This window comes from Typopeltis vanoorti, chromosome 3 (assembly GCF_054136105.1).
Source record: "Typopeltis vanoorti isolate ZY-2024b chromosome 3, IOZ_Tvanoo_1.0, whole genome shotgun sequence".
Lineage (NCBI taxonomy): Eukaryota > Metazoa > Arthropoda > Arachnida > Uropygi > Thelyphonidae > Typopeltis > Typopeltis vanoorti.
This window is the reverse complement of record NC_143551.1, coordinates 41,547,447-41,569,746: the sequence shown is the minus strand read 5'-3', so window position 1 is coordinate 41,569,746 and position 22,300 is coordinate 41,547,447. Positions and strand designations below refer to the sequence as shown.

The 22,300-nt window shown below is 37.0% G+C and overlaps 1 protein-coding gene across 1 annotated transcript in view; it reads right to left on the bottom strand.

Annotated features, from left to right (window-relative positions):
- LOC150108079 (dynein axonemal heavy chain 3-like) overlaps positions 1 to 22,300 on the bottom strand; it is a 1,881,116-nt gene that overhangs the window by 1,576,509 nt on the left and 282,307 nt on the right. The window contains exon 15 of the mRNA XM_090415945.1: positions 20,196 to 20,332. Coding sequence (XP_090272071.1) covers positions 20,196 to 20,332 — 137 coding nt within the window. The remainder of the gene's footprint in view (positions 1 to 20,195; positions 20,333 to 22,300) is intronic.

Sequence of the window (22,300 nt, the reverse complement as noted above, 5' to 3'; positions counted from 1 at the left end):
TTAGAGGATGAACAGCATAATGTGAGAGTACTACATAATTAAGTTCACATTACTGAGATCCTATTAACACTTTTCTGCAAATTAATCTGTTATTTATTATTATAATTATTCAGAATCTTCATGGAGCCATGAGACTCAATGTAGGAGATCTTCTATTATCAATAATCATCATTTGTGGCTCTAACAGGTCTTCATTCAAATAGTACCCTGTCTTGCCCATGACCTTCTAAGTATCATTGGATTTCATAACCATAACTCCAGGATAAGGTGGATAAATCCTTATGCTGGAGGTATTCTACAGATAACACAAAGTCTATCATGTTACTCCTTAAACTCATTCAAACTCTGCATTCTTGCCATCCTTTCAAGTGATGCATTACATCAGGGGTGGGGAACGTCCGGCCAGTGCACCATATAAGGCCTGCAAAATCATTTGGTCTGGCCCTGCCAAGGCAGCTGCAAGCGGGATTCAAAATTCGATAAACCTAGAAGCTTTTTTTTTTCATAGCAACATAAATTTATATTAAGTGAATCATAATAATGACGTAAATTTTGAGGGGCAAGCAAGGAAAGTCCATTATGGGATAGACAGGACACATACGAGTACAAGATGGGACAGACACGTATGCTTCTCATCAAGAGTCGATGGTACGAATGTTGGATATGTTTCAAATCCAAGATGCAGAATTAGAACAGCGATCAAAGCAAAATAATCGAGTCGCTGGCAACACACAGGATAGTTATTAAAACTTAAGTGGTGTGACTTCCTACAAATGGCAACTACAAAGAAAAAAAAAGTTGATGCAGAGTGTCAATCTTTCCAAGAGAAATGGACAAATGATTATATTTTTGTTAAAGTCAAAGGCAAACCTGGGTGCCTAGTTTGTAGCGATGCATTAGCAGTAATGAAAAAAAGCCAATCTGGAGTGTCATTACAGCTCGAAACATGCTAAACTCAATGAAGGGGGGGTCAAATGCGTCTGGATAAAATCAATGCTCTTTAGCTGAGTTCGGAATCACAACAAGCTGCTTTCACTAGGCCTCATTGTGACAGAGACAACGTTATTCAGACGAGTTATGTAGCGAGCTAATAACAAAGAAGCTGAGGCCTCATGTAGAGGGAGAGTTTGTGAAAGAGTGCATGGTGGCTGCTGCAGAGTTGTTAGCACCAGACAAAGTAAAATTGTTTCAGAATGTTAGTTTGTCTCAGAGAACCATCTCAGATCAGATTACTGACTTAGCACAAGATATTGAAAACACATTGAAGGATTCTGCAGGAGATTTCCAATTTTTCTCTCTGGCTTGTGACGAGACAACAGAAATGGCCAATTGAGCTGTATATGTTATGTCTGTTGTCTCATCACAAGCCAGAGAGAAAAATTGGAAATCTCCTGCAGAATCCTTCAATGTTTTTTCAATATCTTGTGCTAAGTCAGTAATCTGATCTGAGTTGGTTCTCTGAGACAAACTAACATTCTGAAACAATTTTACTTTGTCTGGTGCTAACAACTCTGCAGCAGCCACCATGCACTCTTTCACAAACTCTCCCTCTACATGAGGCCTCAGCTTCTTTGTTATTAGCTCGCTCACTACATAACTCGTCTGAATAACATTGTCTCTGTCACAACGAGGCCTAGTGAAAGCAGCTTGTTGTGATTCCGGACTCAGCTAAAGAGCATTGATTTTATCCAGAGATGAATATCCCCCCCCCCTTCATTGAGTTTAGCATGTTTTGAACTGTTATGACACTCCAGATTGGCTTTTTTTCATTACTGCTAATGCATCACTACAAACTAGACACACAGGTTTGCCTTTGACTTTAACAAAAAAAATAATCATTTGTCCATTTCTCTTGGAAAGATTGACACTCTATATTAACTTGTTTTTTTCTTTGTAGTTGCCATTTGTAGGAAGTCACACCACTAAAGTTTTAATAACTATCCTGTGTGTTGCCAGCGACTCGATTATTTTGCTTTGATCGCTGTTCTAATCCTGCATCTTGGATTTGAAACATATCCAACATTCATACCATCGACTCTTGACGAGAAGCATACGTGTCTGTCCCATCTTGTACTCGTATATGTCCTGTCTATCCTATAATGGATTTTCCTTGCTTGCCCATCAAAATTTACGTCATTATTATGATTCACTTAATAAAATTTATGAAAAAAAAAAAAGCTTCTAGGTTTATCGAATTTTGAATCCCGCTTGCAGCTGCCTTGGCAGGGCCGGACCAAATTGATATTGACATTGATAAAACAAGTGCTCACTTCTTGTAGAGCCATGCATGGCTTCCAGTGACAGCAGTTCTGTTCATGGGATAATTACAGAGTTTGACACATGAGAAGAACTGCTGTCACTGGAAGCCATGCATGGCAGTACAAGAGGTGAGGACTTGTTTTATCAATGAAAAAACTTGAGTTTACATTTGAAAAGTTAAGTGGCCTTAATATAGATGGAGCTCCAGCCATGGTTGGCTTGCAAAAAAGGGTTAATTGCGTTTGTCAAGAAAGAACTGAATCGTCTCAGCCTTGATCCAAATGATTTAATTATATGCCACTGCAGCATGCACCAAGAAAGTTGTTGTGCACAGTCATTGTGGCTCAACAATGTGATGTCAACAGTACTGTCATCCATAAATTTTGTCAAAAGAGAGGGCTTAACAGCCGCCCAGTTTAAGGAGTTACTGAATGAGCTTGAGTCTGAGTACAGTGATCATGTTTATCACTGTGAAGTGCAGTGGCTGAGTCAAGGGAACATGCTCATGAGGTTTTAGGAACTGCAGGATGAAGTCAAGCAGTTCATGGAGATGAAGGGAAAACCTGTCAGGGAACTCAATGATAGCAAGTGACTGTGTGATCTAACATTCGTGGTGGACATTACCACGTATCTCTCAGAGCTGAACATCAAGCTGCAGGGATTTCACATTTGAAGCTAAATTAAGGCTGTGAAAAGTGCACCTCAAAAGGAATAACATGGTGCATTTCCCCACTCTGGAAGGACAAAAGCCTTCTACGAGATAGACAGAACACATACAAGTACAAGATGAGACAGATATGTATGTGCTTCTCATCGAGAGTCGATGGTACAAATGTTGGATATGTTTCAAATCCAAGATGCAGGATTAGAACAGCAATCAAAGCAAAATAATCAAGTCGCTGTCGACACACACACACACACACACACACACACACACACACACACACACACAGGATAGTTATTAAAACTTAAGGGGTGTGACATCACTTGAATATGCTGTAAATGTGCGAAACTAATTGAGGCATTTAATGAAAGATTCAACGATGTGAAAAGTAAACAAATAGAATTGAACATCTTTGCTACATAGTTCAATGTGGAACCAACTGATGTGCCTGATAACCTACAAGAAATCATTCAGCTGCAAAGCGATGATGAGCTGAAAGCTAGGTACAACAACCTCCCACTGCTTGAGTTCTATAAATGTTACATAAACAATGATGAATATCCCACTTTGAGGAGACATGCATTGAAATATGCATCTCGGAATATTTCAATTACATTGAAATATTCCGAGATGCATATTTCAATGCAATTTGAAATTATAAATGCAATATGAAATTATTCCGGAATTTATATTTCAATGCAATTGAAATATAAATTCCGAACATGATTTCAATTGAAATCATGTTCGGAATAACTTACTGCTGCGAGCAGTTCTTTTCAAAACTTATCATCGCAAAGAGTCGACTGTGCTCCAGACTGACCGACACAAACCTGGAAAAGCAGTTGAAAGTAGCAATATCATCAATACCAGCTAACATTTCATTCCGCATATAGACAAAAAGGTCCTTCAGAACACACGCAATTTACAGACAAAAAATACTTGTGGTGTTGGTAGGCAGTAGATGGCGCTGATGTTGTTGATTAGTAATAGAGGTTCGGTAATGTTGGAGACGGACAGCTGTATGGTGGGTGTCCTCCTGCGATGAGACTAAGGACTCCTTTGAGGTGTCACGAATAATAATAATAATATATCACAAGCCTCACCAAAGAGAAACAGTTCCAGCCATCAAATTAGAGGTGAGTTAATTAAATGTTTGACCAAATATAGCAGGCTAATTTTTAAGATGATAATTTTTTATGGCCCACGAATGATGTTATAAATATCCAAATGGCCCTTGGCATAAAAAAGGTTCCCCACCCCTGCGCTATATGCTCCTACCAATCTCCATGCAAAAATGTTACTCTGACTCCCTTGCTGACCACTCCCTTTTTTACAACTTACATAAATAGTACCCTGTCTTTGTCTCTTCTCTTTGTGTTACCATACAAAAAAGTGCACTAGTGTCCATCCAGTAAATATCATTGTCTGAAACAGTTTGCATCTATGGTCAATTTTCTGGAGTTTATTGGACAAAAAAATTCAAGTTTTCTGGAGAAAAAACCTCCTTGCCCATGCCAGAGACTGACTAATTTGGAAAATGGTCAAAGAAAGACCTGTATACAGCTGCAGAATTACTATTTCCAGGGGACTACACAGAGCAAAGGCGATTTACGTTAAGAAAAAAAACAAAAACTGAGCATTTATTTTCAGCTTTCATAAAGAAAGGCTTAGGTGTGTTGTTCATTATCCCTAATAAACTAACATGAAGAGGAAAAAATACATTTATTAAACTCAAATATCTTGCTGTTTTTTTACCCAGGATCATCAGAGCACAATAACTGTGACAGATTCACAGCACTAAACCAAATAATTGGAGAAAATTTAAATTGTAAATGACAACCAATGTCTTACATGACACCCTCTATGGTCAGATGACTACAAAATTAATTCAGGGAAGTCTGGTTATTAGGTCTTATAATGATAGTCTCCCAGATTTTTGGTAAATTAATGCAACCATACTTGAAGATTGGAAGAGCTCCATAGCTGATGCTGCTTCTAAAAATAGTCTCTCAGACCTGTAACAACTTTTATGTAATAAAGATGTTTTTTAATGAAGATGATCTCCATAACACTTTCAAACCATTCAATCAACTAGCTACTTTTATGTGTTCTCCTCAAGATCAACTACATCCTCTTGAACATCCAAGAATATATAAAGTTCTTGTGCCTGCAAGTTAATCTACTTTGGAAAGACTGGTAGATCAGTTGAAGAACATAAAAATTAAATCTGAGATTATCTGTATAGTAAGTTGGGACTGGCAGACCATGGCCTGAATACTCCTTCACACAGGGTCAAATGGAGAAAAGCATCTTTATTATATAGAAGTTATTATTATTATTATTATTATTATTGTTAATATCATTCAGGCCTCCATGGAGTCAAAAGACTCATCATGGGAGGTCCTTCCTAAGAAACACAAAGTCTATCAAGACTCATCAAGGGGAGGTCACCCCCCCCTAAGAAACACAAAGTCTATCATACCACTCATTGACCGTTCTCGCTCTCACCACTCCATCAGGCAATGCATTTCATGGTTCAACCACCCTCCATACAAAGAAACTACTCCTCACCCTCTTGCTCACAGTTTCCTTTCATAACTTCCAGGGATGGCCTCTTGTCATCACTCCTTGAAGCTATGCTTAGAATCAGCATCAGCAATGAAGTACTCTCCTAACATTGAACAAGTATGGTTGCATTAATTTACCAAAGATCTGGGAGACTATCATTTTAAGACCTAATAGCTGGACTTAACTGTAGTTAAGTCCAGCTATTTAACTCTGTAGTTATCTGATCATAGAGGGTGCCATGTAGTTGGTGTTAGTTATTGTAGGTATCAGCTACAATTTAAGTTGTTTCTACAATTATTTGGGTTAGTGCTGTGTACCTGTCACAGTTATCATTGTGTGCTCTGATGGTGCTAGACAGAAAACCAGCAAAATATGAGTGAGTTTAATAAATGTATTTTTTTCTTCTTGGTGTTAGTTATAACCATTGCTGGTTAAAACGAATCCTTTTAGAATGTTGAACACAGACAGTCTCAAGAAAGATTTCTTGTAATTAAAGTTATTATTATTATTATTATTACTTGACACTGCAGAGTTTTCAGATTCATAGCAGGAGGTCACACTAAACAACACTACACAAACCACTGTCTACCTACTCAATAACTGTTACCTATCAATATAAGGTCTCTCCTGAAATCATAAATTCACTTTCCACGAAAAAAGAACATATGCTACAGTTTGGCAAACACTATTGTAGACCAGAAGTTTTGCCATATTTCACCACTGTCCTTGTTAATTCTCTGCTTCAGACCTAACACACACTTATTGCTAAAACAATTCCTACAGAATGCACTTTACAACTACTGTTATGTTCAATGCATGAAGTGGAGATGAGTATCTGATTTGGCTTTTCTTAAATAATGCATCAGAAATAGTAGAATCCAAAATTGGGAAGAATACAAAATGATTCTTCAAATTATTATTATGAGTGGAATCTCCTCAGAGCCTGAAGCCTTTGTTGGGAATCCCAAACTAGCTCTTATTCACATAATGCATATCATAACTATACTTGGCATATTTCGGTAATTGGACCACATTTTTTTAATAAGCTATATAAAACACAATGAATTAATAAAAGACCCGACAAGTTTCGTAAGTCTTTGACTTACATCTTCAGGGGTAAAAGGTAACTTAAAGTTTAAAACACAAAGAAAAGAGAAATTATTAGTATTAGTTCATACTATACAGTTGTAGCCGTCTGACTATTCATAAAATTAAAAATCAGAATGCAGATTCAAAGCAGTGCTGAGTTTAAACAACGCTGGATGATGCCACATTCTGTTGTTCAAATTCATAATGTTCGAGGTCTGATTGAGGTATATTTTTTATTAAAGCTGACCCAACTTGGTGGAGAATTAATCCTTGATTTTTATTGCATTGTGTTGGTATTTTAAGCATGTTTGCAGCTTCTTTAAATTTCCTTATGTAACAGTTTTTTCCTATGTACGACATGTTTGTTTTCTGCCAGAGTACATTGTGGCTGGTGGAAGTGGTATGGAAAGCTAGACCTGATTTGTGTTCTCTTCTGTTTTGCACATCCTTTTTGTGTTCGTTCATGCGAATTTCCCCAGATCTTCCTGTCTGTCCTACATAGCAGATGCCGCAAGAACAATGAATTTTGTAAACACCTGATTTTTTTAAAGGATGATGTGGAGGTTTGGGGGGGGGGGGGATGTAGAAATCTCAAAATTTTTTCCAGCAGCAGAAAGGCTACTTTGATGTTATATTTGTTAAGTAATTCAGCCATCTTGTCTGTAACATTTTTGATATATGGAAGCGTGATAGTGTCTTTGAAATCTTGTTTCTGAGAGATGCTTGTAGGAGGTGTGTGGAGGATTTTTTTGATAGTCTTGGTTTCATGACCATTCTTTTGAAAGATCTGTGTTAGATATTCTAATTCTTCATTTCTCTGTTTTTCTGTGCTGGAAATGTTATATGCTCTGTCCCTTAAGGTTTTTATTTGACCTATTTTTTTGCAAAGGGTGGTGGTGTGAGGGCACATTAAGAAATCTTCCTGTGTTGGTGGGTTTTCTATATATTGAGAAAGAGCGTTTATTATCCTTTTCATTGACTTCTAATAGAATGTCTAGAAAAGGCAGTTTCCTAAGTTCTTCATGTTCTAAAGTAAATTTTATATTATCATGCAAATTATTTAGGTATTCTTTGAAAGCAATGAGTTCATCTGTTGTTCCTGGCCATATGATGAATATATTGTCTACATAGCGTAGCCATATTTTTGGTTTTTTATGATAATTGTTTAAAGCATTATTTTCAAAGTTTTCCATAAATAGGTTGGCTAAAGCTGGAGAGAGGGAAGAGCCCATAGCCAATCCTTCTTTTTCTTTTTGTTCCCAAAATTTGTCTTGATACATGAAAAAAGTATTATTTATACAATGTTTATAAAGATCTACGATGTCCGGAGGAAAAAGGTCTTCCAGGAAATTCACAGTTTCATTTCTTGGAACATTTGTAAATAGACTGATAACATCCAAACTTGCTAAGATGTCTGAAGGTCCAATATAAATATCTTTTACTTTTTCAATAAAATATGTACTGTTCTTGATAAAAGAAAATGTTTTTCCTGTATGAGGTTAGATCATGTTGGTGAGATGTTAAAAAAAACAAACAGGTGTTTACAAAATTCATTATTCTTGCGGCATCTGCTACCTAGGACAGACAGGAAGATCTGGGGAAATTCGCATGAACGAACACCAAAAGGATGTGCAACAAAACAGAAGAGAACACAAATCAGGTCTAGCTTTCCATACCACTTCCACCAGCCAAAATGTACTCTGGCAGAAAAAAAACAAACATGTCGTACATAGAAAAAAACTGTTACATAAGGAAATTTAAAGAAGCTGCAAACATGCTTAAAATACCAACACAATGCAATAAAAATCAAGGATTAATTCTCCACCAAGTCGGGTCAGCTTTAATAAAAAATATACCTCAATCAGAACTTGGACATTATGAACGTGAACAACAGAATGTGGCATCATCCAGCATTGTTTAAACTCAGCACTGCTTTGAATCTGCATTCTGATTTTTAATTTTATGAATAGTCAGGCGGCTACAACTGTATAGTATGAACTAATACTAATAATTTCTCTTTTCTTTGTGTTTTAAACTTTAAGTTACCGTTTACCCCTGAAGATGTAAGTCAAATGACTTACGAAACTTGTCGGGGCTTTTATTAATTCATTGTTTTATATACCTTATTAAAAAAATGTGGTCCAATTACCAGAATATGCCATGTGAACTTTTAAACCACAGAAACCTCCACTTACAATAACTATACTTTTTCTTAAACAACTTATTTACTGACAAAGTACTCATAACCACATCTGGCAATTCTGCTCATTTCTACTCTCCAAACAAAAAGTCTCGGTCTAATATTCTTGCTAGTCATAGTCTTATGCAACATCCATGGATAGCTCTTTCTCTCCCTTCTTGTCATATGTTGAAATATTTCTTCTGCATCAATCCTATAAAATTCTTTGATTAACTCATATATTCCTATCATATCTCCTCTTTTCTGCTTAACAACCAAATTTTGCAACATAAAACCTTCAGTTCTATCTTTACACACTGAATTAGCAACCATTTGCTATATTTACATAGGTGTGTGTGGGGGGGGGTATCCCACACACACACACACACCTGTCACAATCTTGGTTATTCAACTCACTCATCCTGGAACTCTGCTACTTTCTTGTCCTCAAAAGACACAGGCCACCAAATCTAGCAGAGTTGGTCACAGCATTTTTCAATATCTTAAGTGAGTTCTTGTAATTTACTGCTCACTTTTTCAATGTGCCTTTTTAACGTCAACTCTTTTTGCATCATCCACCTCCAGCCTTACAAATTTCTTGTAAGGCTGGAGGTGGATGATGCAAAATGATCAATCTAATGAACAGTAACATTTTCATCCCAACATGTATAACCTTACACTTTACTAGGGGCGAATTCTCCATTCTTGCTATGCAAGCTCATTATTTGAAAAAGAAGTAATATTTATTTGTTAATAAATGCATGTATTTATGAGCATTCCATTAAAGCTTTTATTTTTGTAGACAGAAGAAGTCTTAAGCTTGCACAGCAATAATTGAGTTTTGTGTTGTGTATTGAAGGCCGATGCTTGCTCGTCTAGTCAAAGCTACCTTGGCTTGCTCAGTTGTTGGAGCTTCCAGGTCCTCACTGCAGCACTGATTTCATGCGGCGCATAGCCATTTCAGCTCCCTTCACGTCGTCTCACTCTGTTGCTTAAACACAGGCCATATGCAGTCAACATAGCTCTAGCCAGTGAGCTTCAGCCAGCCTTTACAAGTGTGTGTGTGTTGCTTGGGAAAATTAAGTTACAACCAACTTTTTATGATGATGTTATTGACCAGTTCATAAAGAAGAACCGTAGGGTAGAATTTGTATTCAAGTAGGTCAGCTAAATTGAAAAAGATAGAATATCATTTGTAAAATAAATGTTGTATTTGTATGATTAAATGTACATAAATTTCTAAATATATAGTTTTAAATGGTCAGTAATTCATTATTCTGCTAATTAGACTTCAATTATACCTCTCACTCCCTGAATGATAACAAGAGCAAGCATGAATTTCAAGACCAGCATTCACCCCTGCACTTTACACGCTGAATTAGCAACCATTATCGTTTATCAGCACCGTCAATCTATTTAAATCATTGAACAGAATCTCTATTTCACCTTTATTAATTATAATCATCACCAGTTTAACATCATCAACAAACAATTGGATATTTTCAATTTAATCTCATCTTACTTTTTCATATTAGACTTATGACCTCTCACAGATAAGTGATTTAGCTTCTTTGAAACCTGATAACTGCCTATGACATGGCAGTTAATTTTATCTGAATAATAACTTTTATTTTTGAGGAAATGACAATGTAAACTGAATATTAATTACAACAACTACAATTAATACTTCTGATATTTCAGAAACATTACATTGCCATCGTCAGGGATCACAAAACAATGATATGTGAACAGAGGACACTAATAGTGGGTAAATGAAGCTGAAAAAAGGCAACTAAAGTCAGGCTAGAGTTCCCCTAATGGACTAAATTGGGTAGTTCCCCTAATGGACTAAATTAGGCTGAAAATCTGGGGTAGTTTTTTTCCAGATTTGGGGTAGTTTTATGCACCCAAATTTGTTAAGATTTGTTAATTTTCCCAGAACTAAGATGGACTTCAAGAATGGCCTCTCATATTTGTATTTGCTGCAGTGCAAAAGAGTGGCCTTCTTCAAGTGTATTCTGTGTGTGTGTGGGGGGGGGGATGTCCAAAGCATGGTCGGCAAGCCCAGAGTGGCTGTAATGGCAGAACTGGATGTAGTCCATGTTCAGAAATTCTGATATTGGCTGTCCTGCCTATTTGGCCATAGTAGGGCAGTTTGAAACTGCAAGGTGGCTGGGTAAAGTAAACACCTGGTGGATCTAGGGAATATGGCTGATCTTTGATAGAACAGATTGTAAGGTTGTAAGGCAGGCAAGGTTGCATTCCAACCTTGCCTGCCTCATTTAACACCTTACACATTGTGACATTAAACTTATAGTGCCACTCACTTAACCACTCATAATCTAAAAACCACGACATTTACTGTGCTTCTCATAGTTCCTCTCAACTTTGCATCATCAATAAATAGCTGCTCTAGTTAAGCCTGTCTCAATATCATTAACATACAAGTTAAACAATAATAGCCCCAAAACAGACCCCAGTGGCACTTTCCAGATGACTCTTTTGGGATACCACTTCCCATACTCAACCTGCTGATACATGTCTCACAGTCAATCAGCTATTCAACTTACCAGTTTCTTATCCAATCCAACTGTTTCAGTTTAGTTATCAGCTTGTTGTGTGGCAATTCATCAAAGATCTTTGAAAAAATCTAAGTATACTACTGCATATCATCTCTTATATCCAGTGAATTACATCCCTTTTTTGTAGTATATAGTAATATATGCAATTACTGAAATGAGAGCCAACAGGCTTCACTTCGGCAAAGTAAAATTATTCAAAATTAAGTGGATATAGAAATAATGTGGTATTCAATATCCACTTAATTTTGAGTAATATATGCAGATTGCTAAAATATGACCTTCCCCTAACAAACTCATACTGACTGTCAGTGTGCCAAGGATGCCATTAATTCCCTATAGGGAGCATTCCTTCAAGTGGTGATATATTGGTCTATTCCTGTTACTTTATTAACATCAATTCCTCATATACCTCCTACTCATTCACCCATCAGTCATTATTGCTTTTATTTGACAAGTATCATAAAAACCTCAATAGGATTTGTCTTCATTGCCTAATTTCTGCTCATACTACATTTTTGCTGTATTTACCAACAATTACCTCTCTAGCCTGATATATTTACTATTCGTGTAACTGATAATTTCTAACATTCACCTTATGTTGCCTCCACAGTTCCTTCTTCTTCTTCCAGATTTCCTTTTTAATCCCTTCATTAATCCATTTTACTCCTACCTTATTTAGCCTTTTCACCTTCCACCAATTCCCAAGTAGCATTGGTCTCTTAAAAAGGCAAAGGAAATAGGAGTTGAATAGAAAGCTATAGCTTCCAGTTGCCTCATAAGCTTTGCATAATCACGAGTCCTGTAGTTCCACACATATATCCCAAAGTTCTCACATGACTGACAACCCAGGTGATTGCTTCATAGTCACTCTCACCAGTTGGAAGAAGATTAAACACTCCATTCACAATCACATTTTCTGATGATACAATCAGATCTAAGACTCTCACCACTTGTGTGCCCTCCATTACACGTTGTGTAAGATAGTTGTCGCTTATGAACTGAAGAAATTAATTCTTCTTATTCCCTGATATACATGAGGGAGTACCCAAAAATAACTGGAATTATTTTTTTAAAAATTTTATTAAAGTTTATATTATATTCTAGTCTCCTTCAAAGTATCCTCCATGTGTACTTTTCCCAATGTTTTTTCCACTCTTGGAAACAGTTCTGGAATGGTTCAACAGGAATACTGTTTATGGCCTCCAGCAACTTTTCTTTCGCTTCATCCACATCAACAATCACTGCCCTTTCATGGTTTTCTTTATTCATGGGAATAAAAAAAAAGTCATGGAGAGAGGCAAACATTCACAAGATTTTTTTTTCTTTCATCCTCTATGAGCAAACAAGGCACAAATTTAGCAGACACAAGTTTCTACAAATCTTCTGTTAAAATTCGCTGGCACAAACTTCATGACAAATTCATCTCTTCAGAAACTTTCTCAATGGTATTTCTACAATCTTCATTGATTGCCTAGCAAACCTTTTCAATGTTTCATTATTTCTGCTTGTCGAAGGTTGGTAAGGTCGCAAGGTGTTGCCCAGATATGACAAATGATGAATTGAGATGGCAGCAAAAAATCATAAATAATATGCTAGCAGAGATGTGTAAGGAAAAGGAGTATGAAAGGAGTGTTTTTCTGCTGTGAAAATCTGAACCCATTTGAAGCCACCCATTTTGAAGATGTTCAGTGGCTTTCTATAACTGTTTTTCCATGATCCTCATATTACACGAATGACATTAGGTGGAAAAGTCATCCACATGTGCTGTGAAACTGACCATGTCAATTGATTTGTTGGCTGTTGAATGAAAGTCTTCACAATGGGAAAGGTTCCTAGAGAGTGGAAGAGGGTAAGACAGTATCATGAATAAAGGTGGTGGTAGAATGGAAGTATCCACTATAGGCCTGTTTCCATTTATTTTGTAGTCGTTAAGATTTTGGAGAAAATGGTAAGAACTCATATACAGAATTTGCAGCACATGAGGACAATATTATTGCTACAGGCTAGCATGGATTTGTAAGAGACACTCTTATTTCAGTAATCTTCTTTTAACAAGAGCAGTGAATAAGTTATTTTTTGGGATTTTCTGGATCAAGCTGCAACATATAGGTCTGGATATCAGATTAGTGGATTGGTAACTGAGTTTCTGACAGATATCAGATAGTTGATATATGGGTGCAGTATCAGTGAGTATGAAGATTACAAGTAGAGTTCCACATGGTTCACTGGGATCCTTACTGTTCAATCTTTATGTCAATGACGTTATCATAGGAATGTAGGAAATAATCAGATGCTTTCAGATGACATAAAGCTTGAGAGTGTTAATAGTAAGAGTGCAGATGTTTTCATTATTCAAGAGAATGTGAATAAGCTATTAAAGTGTGCCAGTGAATAAGGATATCAGTTTAATGCAACAAAATGTAAGGTTGAAATTTGGGATCCATAAATTGGATGCATCACACTCACTTGGTAGAGTTACACTTGATGTGGAGAAAGCATGGGATTTTGGGATGAATGATAATAGAATGAAGTTCAGAGGGCATATTGCAAAGGTTATGAGGACAATCCAGATAATTGTGGCAATATTGAAGAGGATGTTGACCAGCAGAGATATGTGCGGTGGTTCCATCGTATAAAGCTCTGATCAGGCCACATCTGGATTACTGTGCTCGTATCTGATCAGGCCCCATCTGGATTACTGTGCTCATATCTGATCACTGGGATTTGCAGAGGATGAAGCAACCTTGGAGAGAGTACAGAACTGCATAACAAAAATTATATCAGGACTGTATAATATTGATTATGAGGGCATGCAGAGTGTAGGTGGATAGAAGACAAAAGGGAAGATATGATTGACACAATTAAGTTTATAAAGGGTTATTATTGGATTAGCAATTAGGAGATTTTTCATATGGTAAAATGGTAAAGAAAAAGGGCAAGGAATCGGTTCTGTAACATCCCTGGAAGTTACAGCAGGAAGTAGTTAGGAAGTAAGTTTTTTGCATGGAGAGTGGTAGGGGGAAAGAATGCATTGCCAGAGAGGATGATGAAATTGCAGACAATATATTATTATTATTATTATTACCCCACGACTTCATGGAGTCAAAGGCTCATCTGGGAGGTCCTTTTATCACACACACACACATCTCATCATACCAAGCCTTAAACTCACAAACCCACTCAAACTCCTTGCAGACACCACACTCTCAGGCAAGGCATTCCAATCATTCACAACTCTGCATGAAAAAAACCTGCCTCTCACTCCCCTACTCACACCCTCTTTATACAGTTTCCAGGGATGACCTCTGGTTCTCCCCTGATCTCCCACTATTCTCTGTAGAACTTCTCCACCATTGATCTTATAACAACCCCTTACCAACTTATAGGTCTCTATCATATCTCCCCTCTTCCTCCTCTCCACAAGACTCTGCAAATTACATCTTCTCAATCTTTCCTCATACTCAACATTCCAGAGGTCAGAAACTACCATAGTCAGTTGCCTTTGGCCCCTTTCCAACATCTCTTCACCTTCTGAAAACCCGGTGACCAAATCTGGACACAATAGTCCATGTGTAACCTAATCACACATCTCATCATACAACGGAAGATTCTTATACAACGTATATGTAGAAGGGAGATTCTTATACAACAGAACAAGAATATCCCTACTTCTACATGTCAGTGTCCTCCGCATAATTCCCAGAAGCCTTTGTGTTGTCTTCACAATTTTGGTGCTGTCCTCCCTAAATTTTAGATCCTTATCCACTATCAACTGCCAGAACTCTTATTTCCTCTACCTACAACAATATATTCTCACCAAGCATAAATTCTGCATCCCATCTCTGTTTTTCAAATTTTAAAACCTTACATTTTGCAACATTGAACTCACATCCCCATTTCCGTGCCCAATTACTCAATTTATTGAAGTCTTCTTGCAAGGCCACAACATCTTCACTACTCTTTATGGTTCGTCCCAACTTTGCATCATCTGCAAACAACTGAATATCTCCATCCAAATCTTCGCCAAATCATTATTATACAAGTTAAATAGTAATGGCCCTAAAATAGACCCATGAGGCACTCCACTAGTGACTTTCCTTTTCCTAGATATTGCACCCCAATATACAACTTGTTGATACCTATCAGATAGCCAGTCTCCAATCCAATGCACTAATCTATTATCCAACCCCATCTGCTCTAGTTTGACTGTCAACTTATCATGAGGTACTCTATCAAAAGCTTTTGCAAAATCTAAGTATATTACTGTGTATCCTTCTCCTCTGTCCAAGGAAGCAGTCACTTTATTGTAATAAGTAAGTAGATTACTAAAACATGACTTCCCTTTAGCAAATCCATGCTGTCCACCAAAGATTATACCATTGTCGTCTACCCAACTCTGGATCCTAGTTCTCACAAGCATCTCCAACAACTTAACCACAACAGCTGACACACAGATAGGCCTATAGTTTGATGCTTGAGTTCGATCACCTCCTTTATGAAGTGGAACAATCTTGCCCTCCTTCCACTCTTTAGGAACTTGACCAAGTGCAAGACTCGTATTAAAAAAAATATGTCAAGGCAGGTGTCAACTCTCTGGTACTTTCCTTCAGAATACTTGGTGATATATTATCAAGTCCCACAGCCTTATTTACATCTAGTTTACTCAACTTCCCAAACACCTCTTGCTCACTTACAGTCAGTCTCTCCTCCCCATCATCAACTGCTCTCAATCTCTCAATGAAGTCACAAGATCTTTATGAACTGCTCATTAAGTATCTCCACCACACATTCTGCAATAGCTGTCTTTATACCATTTTCACCAATCGATGTCATCCTTCCATAATCATTATTTCTTTTGCTGACTACATATAGAAAGAACTCCCTAGGATTCTTTTTGGCTTCATTAGCTAGCTGCTGTTCATACCTCTCTTTAGCTACTCTCACCAACCAAGTCACCCTCCTTGCCTGGTCTTTGTAGACCTCATGAAATTGGTTATTTCCACTTCTCTCATGCTGCCTCCAAAATGCCCTTTTTCTCTGTATCGCATGCTTGATCTCTTTATTCATCCATCTCACACCTACCTTATTTAACCTTCTCACCCTGGAATACATTTAGACATTGCATCTGCTAGATAGTTTTTGAAAATCCCCCAAGCTGCATTGATCTCTTTTCCAGCTAACTCCTCATTCCCTGCTACACCCGCAAGCTGTTTCCTGAGCTCTTCATAATCACTGCCCTTGTAGTTCCAAATGTACCCTTTTCTCACAGGGGTCCTTGCACTGCTGGCAAGCACCCAGGTAATCACCTCATGGTCACTCTCACCGATTGGTGGATGATTTGACACCTCCTGAGCTCTTCAGTAATCACTGCCCTTGTAGTTCCACATATACCCTTTTCTCTCAGGAGTCCACTGCTGGCAACCACCCAGGTAATCACTTCATGGTCACTCTCACCGATTGGTGGATGATTTGATACCTCATTTATAATTACATCCTGTGATGAGATGACCAAATCCAAGACCCTTAATCGTCGTGTGCCCTCTGTTACATACTGTCTGAGGTAGTTATCCCTCAAAAACTCAAGAAACTCATTTTCTTTACTTCCAGTTGCTATCTCATCATTCCAGTCTATATTTCCATAATTAAAATCACCCAGAATGATCACCCTTTTCTTATTTGCTTGGCTAATTTGACTATACATTTCACTATCACTACCATCCACATTACCTGGTCTATAACAACATCCCACCAAGTATTTGATTCCATTCACCTCTATCTCACACCATACCGCCTCAAAACCACTGGTACTATTTCCATCTTGCATCTCTGCCTTGTATGGACATAACTCTTTCTCTATCATCAATAGCACTTCCCCTCCCTTTTTACCCCTTCTATCCTCACGAAACACATCATACCCTTCCATCTCTATTCCTGTCAGGATGTCATCCTCTTCCAACCATGTCTCACTTATTCAGACAATCTTTGGGTGAACAGATGCAATTAGTGCAATCATTTCATCTCCCTTGTTTCTTATACTTCTAGCATTGGTATACAAACACAACAGCTCATTTCTGGATCTAGAGCTAGTTCCACCGATACCACTCACTCGATGTGGTCTCTCCATGCTAGACTGGGGCCATTTTGCTTTCTACTTCTTCATTTTAGAACCCTTTTCAATTCCAACTGTTTCCTCTTGATCCCTGGTCATCCCATTCCTTTCCTGCCTACACATGCTCTCACCTCCTCTTGGAGCATCCACCTTTCTCAAGCTGTATACCCCTGTCCACCCTGAGCCTCCCCATTTCCCTGCTCCTCTTGCACGCCCATTCTCTCATTTTCTATACTCATACCACTCACTTTCCCATTCATATCCACTTCTTCAATCTCTCCTGTCTTACTCTCCTGCTCTTCCACATCACTCCCCTTTCGATTTGATTAATTCTCTCTATTCACTTCTCTACCTTCCAGCAGCAGGCTCAGTTTAGGAAGATGACTAGTATACTAAGCATAGAAAAATAGAATATGACAGGAGAACAGCAAATGCAGTCCAAGGAGAATCCCAAGGAGTTTTTTTGCTACATGACCAGAAGGAGGAAAAATGACTGTGGAAAGATTACCTTGTTGGATGTAGATGGGACTCAGGTAACCAAAACAAATGACATAGTTGAACTGTTTAATGATCACTTTATTAAAGGTTTCCATCCTGATAAAATAGGTTTTATTCCTAGAGAGATAAAGAGGAGTGAAGCATTAGAAGAGAATGAAGAGAATATATTCTAAATACTAAATATGATAGATGTCATTAAGGGAGATAGAGTAGACGGAATTTTGTTAAAAGAACGTCATGATGAACTGACTGTGCCATTAACATGGCCGTTTAATGAAAATTTTGCAACAGGACAAGTTATTACTGTAGAGTGCATGGAAGGTAAGATAATGCCATTGCATAAGGGTGGTGACAGAGTGGAGTTAACAAACTACAGGCCAGTTTGTATTTCTTCTGTAGTTGTTAGGATTCTGGAGAAATTGGTAAGAACTTGTATACAGAATTTTGTAGATTGAGGGCAATATCATTTACACAGGTCACTACATATTTGTTAAGGGGCACTTTGGCCTTAGTACTCTCATTGACTTTTATAATAGAGGAAGAGGAACAGTGAATGATGGTAAGGTATGCACTGTCTTTTTTTTTTTTTTTTTTTCACAAAACATTTGACTGGAAGCCACATGGCACATTGCTTATTAACTTGTAACATATCATTCGGACATATAGTTAGTGATCTGGATTGGATTGGTAACTGGCTTTCAGACAGATATCAGAGAATTGCATATGGAAGAGCTGTATCAGGGAGTAGAAAGGTTACAAGTAGTTACACAGGGTTCGGTACTGGGACTATTCCTGTTCAATCTTTATGCCAATGAAAATGTCACAGGACTGCAGGAGATATTTAGTTGTTTGTAGATGATGTGAAGCTAGGAAAGATTATTAGTAATAGTGTTGATGTTTTGACTCTTTGAGATTGGAAAGGTAGGTAAATTAGTGTGAATATCAGTTTAATATAACTAAATGTTATATTTGAGATTTTGAAATCTTCAAATATTGAAAGGCTAAAAAGTTGAAATTTTAATTCCACAGATGGGATGTCTCATAGTCTCTTGGTGGTGTTATAAGAGAAGAAGCAGAGGAATCAAAGGATCCTAGAGTGATTGAAGATGAAAATTTGAAGTTCAGCAGTTCTTCAAAGGTTATGAAGATGTCTCAGAAAACTGTTGCAGTATTGATAAAGACATTGACCACAAGAGATAAAACATTCAGATGTGGTGTGATCAAAGCTTTATGCAATGGGACACACCACATCTGAATTTCTATGTCCAGATCACGTCATCTGGATTTGAAGGGAATGAAGTAACGTCGGAAAGGGCACAGAGATTAATAGCAAAAATGACAACAGGACTGTACAATGTTGGTTATGAGGATAGACTGAGAGCACGCAGAGCAGCGCCACTGCCTAGTATTTTTCTTGTGTGTGCGATTAATGTTCGGCGCCTTTCCAAAAAAGTTTTTTTTGAATAAAGTGTGAATAAAACAAACAGGAAATGAAAAACAAATGAAAACCGCTTTACAGTATAATGTTACGTATGGATTAGTCCTGCTTATACAATTTTTTTTTACATGGAACTCAACAATTAATCATAAGTTGATTTATGATACATCAAAAAATAAAGAACTATTTTAGGTATATTTTCGTAAATTTTAATCAAAAATTACAGTGATATAATCAGGTCCAGGATACAATTTCAGAATTTATTTGTTCGTTTCCGTTATGATCTGAAGGGGCCCAAACAGAAGACGACGTATTTCGTAAATTTTAATCAAAAATTACAGTGATATAATCAGGTCCAGGATACAATTTCAGAATTTATTTGTTCATTTCTGGGATGATCTGAAGGGGCCTGAACGGAAGATTACGTACATTCATAATTATATGTACCATTCGTTGTTTTTTTAAACCCTTATCTCATATTTTTTGACATCTTTTAGGCACCTTTTCTTCTGTGGCGCCTATGTATATTGGGCCTGATGCAGAATATAGAGTTTCAGGCACAGAAGGCACACAGAGGAGATATGATTAAGACATTTAAGCTGTTGAAGAATTATGGTGGAAACATGGAATGCATTGTTGTGAGAGTAATGAAAATGCAAATGGTGGATGAGTTTAAGGAGTGGTATGATAGATTTTGTGTTGATTTGCACTGTCCTTCCACAGTGAGGCATGTGACTCCTTGGAGGTCAAGAAAATAATAATAATAATTACTGCAGCAATATAAATCTCAAATGAATAACAGATAATACCTTGGAAAATAAAGTCTTTTTTTCTCAAGATAGTCATTTAGTCCTTTTTGGATTTCTTCTAAAAGTACATTGCAGTGCTGAAAACGCTGCAACATGTTTGGCTGAGCAGTGGCTTTTAGAACATTTGTGTCCATAGCCTGTCAAACAAAGAAATATTGATAACACTTAAAATACTTTTTAAGCCAAATTAACATAATTATCAGTAAGTTTCTGATATAACTCAATAACTCATTCTTAAAATATATTTCTAATTATTATTTATTAAAAACTTGAATGATCTGTAATTAAAATAAAAAGCCAAAAGGCTAGTTTTCTGGCAATTGAATAGATATTAAATGGATAAGAATCCTATATTTTTATATAGCCAGTAAGTGAAACTCAAGATCGATAACTACGATCTATGAGTTTCACTTACTGGCTATATAAAAATATTGGATTCTTATCCATTTAATAACTTGAATGACATTTATTAAAAGTAAAATAATAAGCAGTTTAGAAAGTAGCTTATGTAGTACAGAGTGCCTATTTTCAGGTTTAAACTTATTTCTATGGCATTCTTAGTACCCATATAACTCTTAAATACAATACCATCAGTTAAGGCCTTGGTGTCTAGTATAAAAAATCTCTTATATATCTAATACTAGATTCAAAATTAGTGGTAGTCATGGTCACAAATGACTTAGTTATGGGGAAAAAAGAATGTTGATAGAGACTTGAGGAGGTTGTTGCAGCAGGTAAAGAATAATAGAGTTTCTGGAAAAGTCGCTAGCATATTGCCTAGATATAACCATAGTGAATAGAGAAGGAGAGCAGAGATAATGAATAGTAAGATGGCCGAGTTATGTGAGGCAAAGGGGGGGGTTCAAGGAATGAATTTGAAGGAAAGTTGATGGATTGCATTTGAATGGGTTTGTTGTTGGGCATTTAGAAAGCCTGTTGTTTTCTGAGAAGGCACAGAGTCAATAAGTTAATGTTTTAAATTATCAGAGTACTTGTGAAGCAGGATAGCACAACTAACCAGATTGTATGATAGGAGAAAGATGGATATGAGGCTCAAGATGGAATGCATAAAAGTGAGAATGAAACAGGTAGGAATGGAAATCAGTCATGACAAAAGAGAGAGGTGTAGTATAGCAGATAGAATAGAGAATGTTGGAGCTAGTAGAATGGCCTCAAAGACAGAGATTGTTATGTTTCTACAAAAATGTAAAGAGTATTCAAAACAAGAGAGCTGAGTTTGTTGCACTGATTGAGTCAGTATGCCCAAAAATAACTGGAATAAGTGAAACTTGGTTGTCTAAGGAGGATGTGATGTCCATGATGGCCTAGTTGATATATTTCTATAAGAACTAAATAATGTCCTAAAGACTTTAAAACATGATAATGTCATACTAGTGGGGATATAAATTTGGATTTATATAAAAATCTATATTTATATATAAAGCAAAACTGAAGAATACAAAATATATTATCTACACATGGGTTTCTTGCATACGTTGATGGCAATACTTTTGAAAGAAGCGAACAATTCAGTAAGTTGTATTGATCATGTGATGACAAGAAGCCATCCATGGAAGATATGAAAGGAAACTGTGAGCAAGAGGGTGAGGAGTGGTGAGAATGAGAACGGTCAATGAGTTTAAGGAGTGGTATGATGAGACTGTGTTTCTTATGGAGGGGGGGCCTCCCCTCGATGAGTCTTGATAGACTTTGTATTTCTTAGGAAGAACTTCCAACGATGAGTCTTTTGACTCCATGGAGGCCTGAATAATAATAATAAGAAGAAGAAGAAACAAAATGGCCTATGAGGTATCCTCTGCAATCTATTTTACAAAATAACAGATCATCACTCCAAACTGTTGAATCTATCATTACCTAATACTGTTGATATGAGATATGCAGGTAGATAGCCATGAAAAATTCAAAATTGGTACCTTCTTCTTCTTCCAAACATGGAATTTAGGCCAAGTGGCCTGTTCCGGTCTCATGCCATCTCTTTCTTGGTCTTCCGATTCTTCTTTTTCCACTTATTTTGTATCTGTATAATATTTTTGGAGGTCTACTGTTGTCCATTCAATTTAAATGTTCTAGCCATTTTTGTTTAT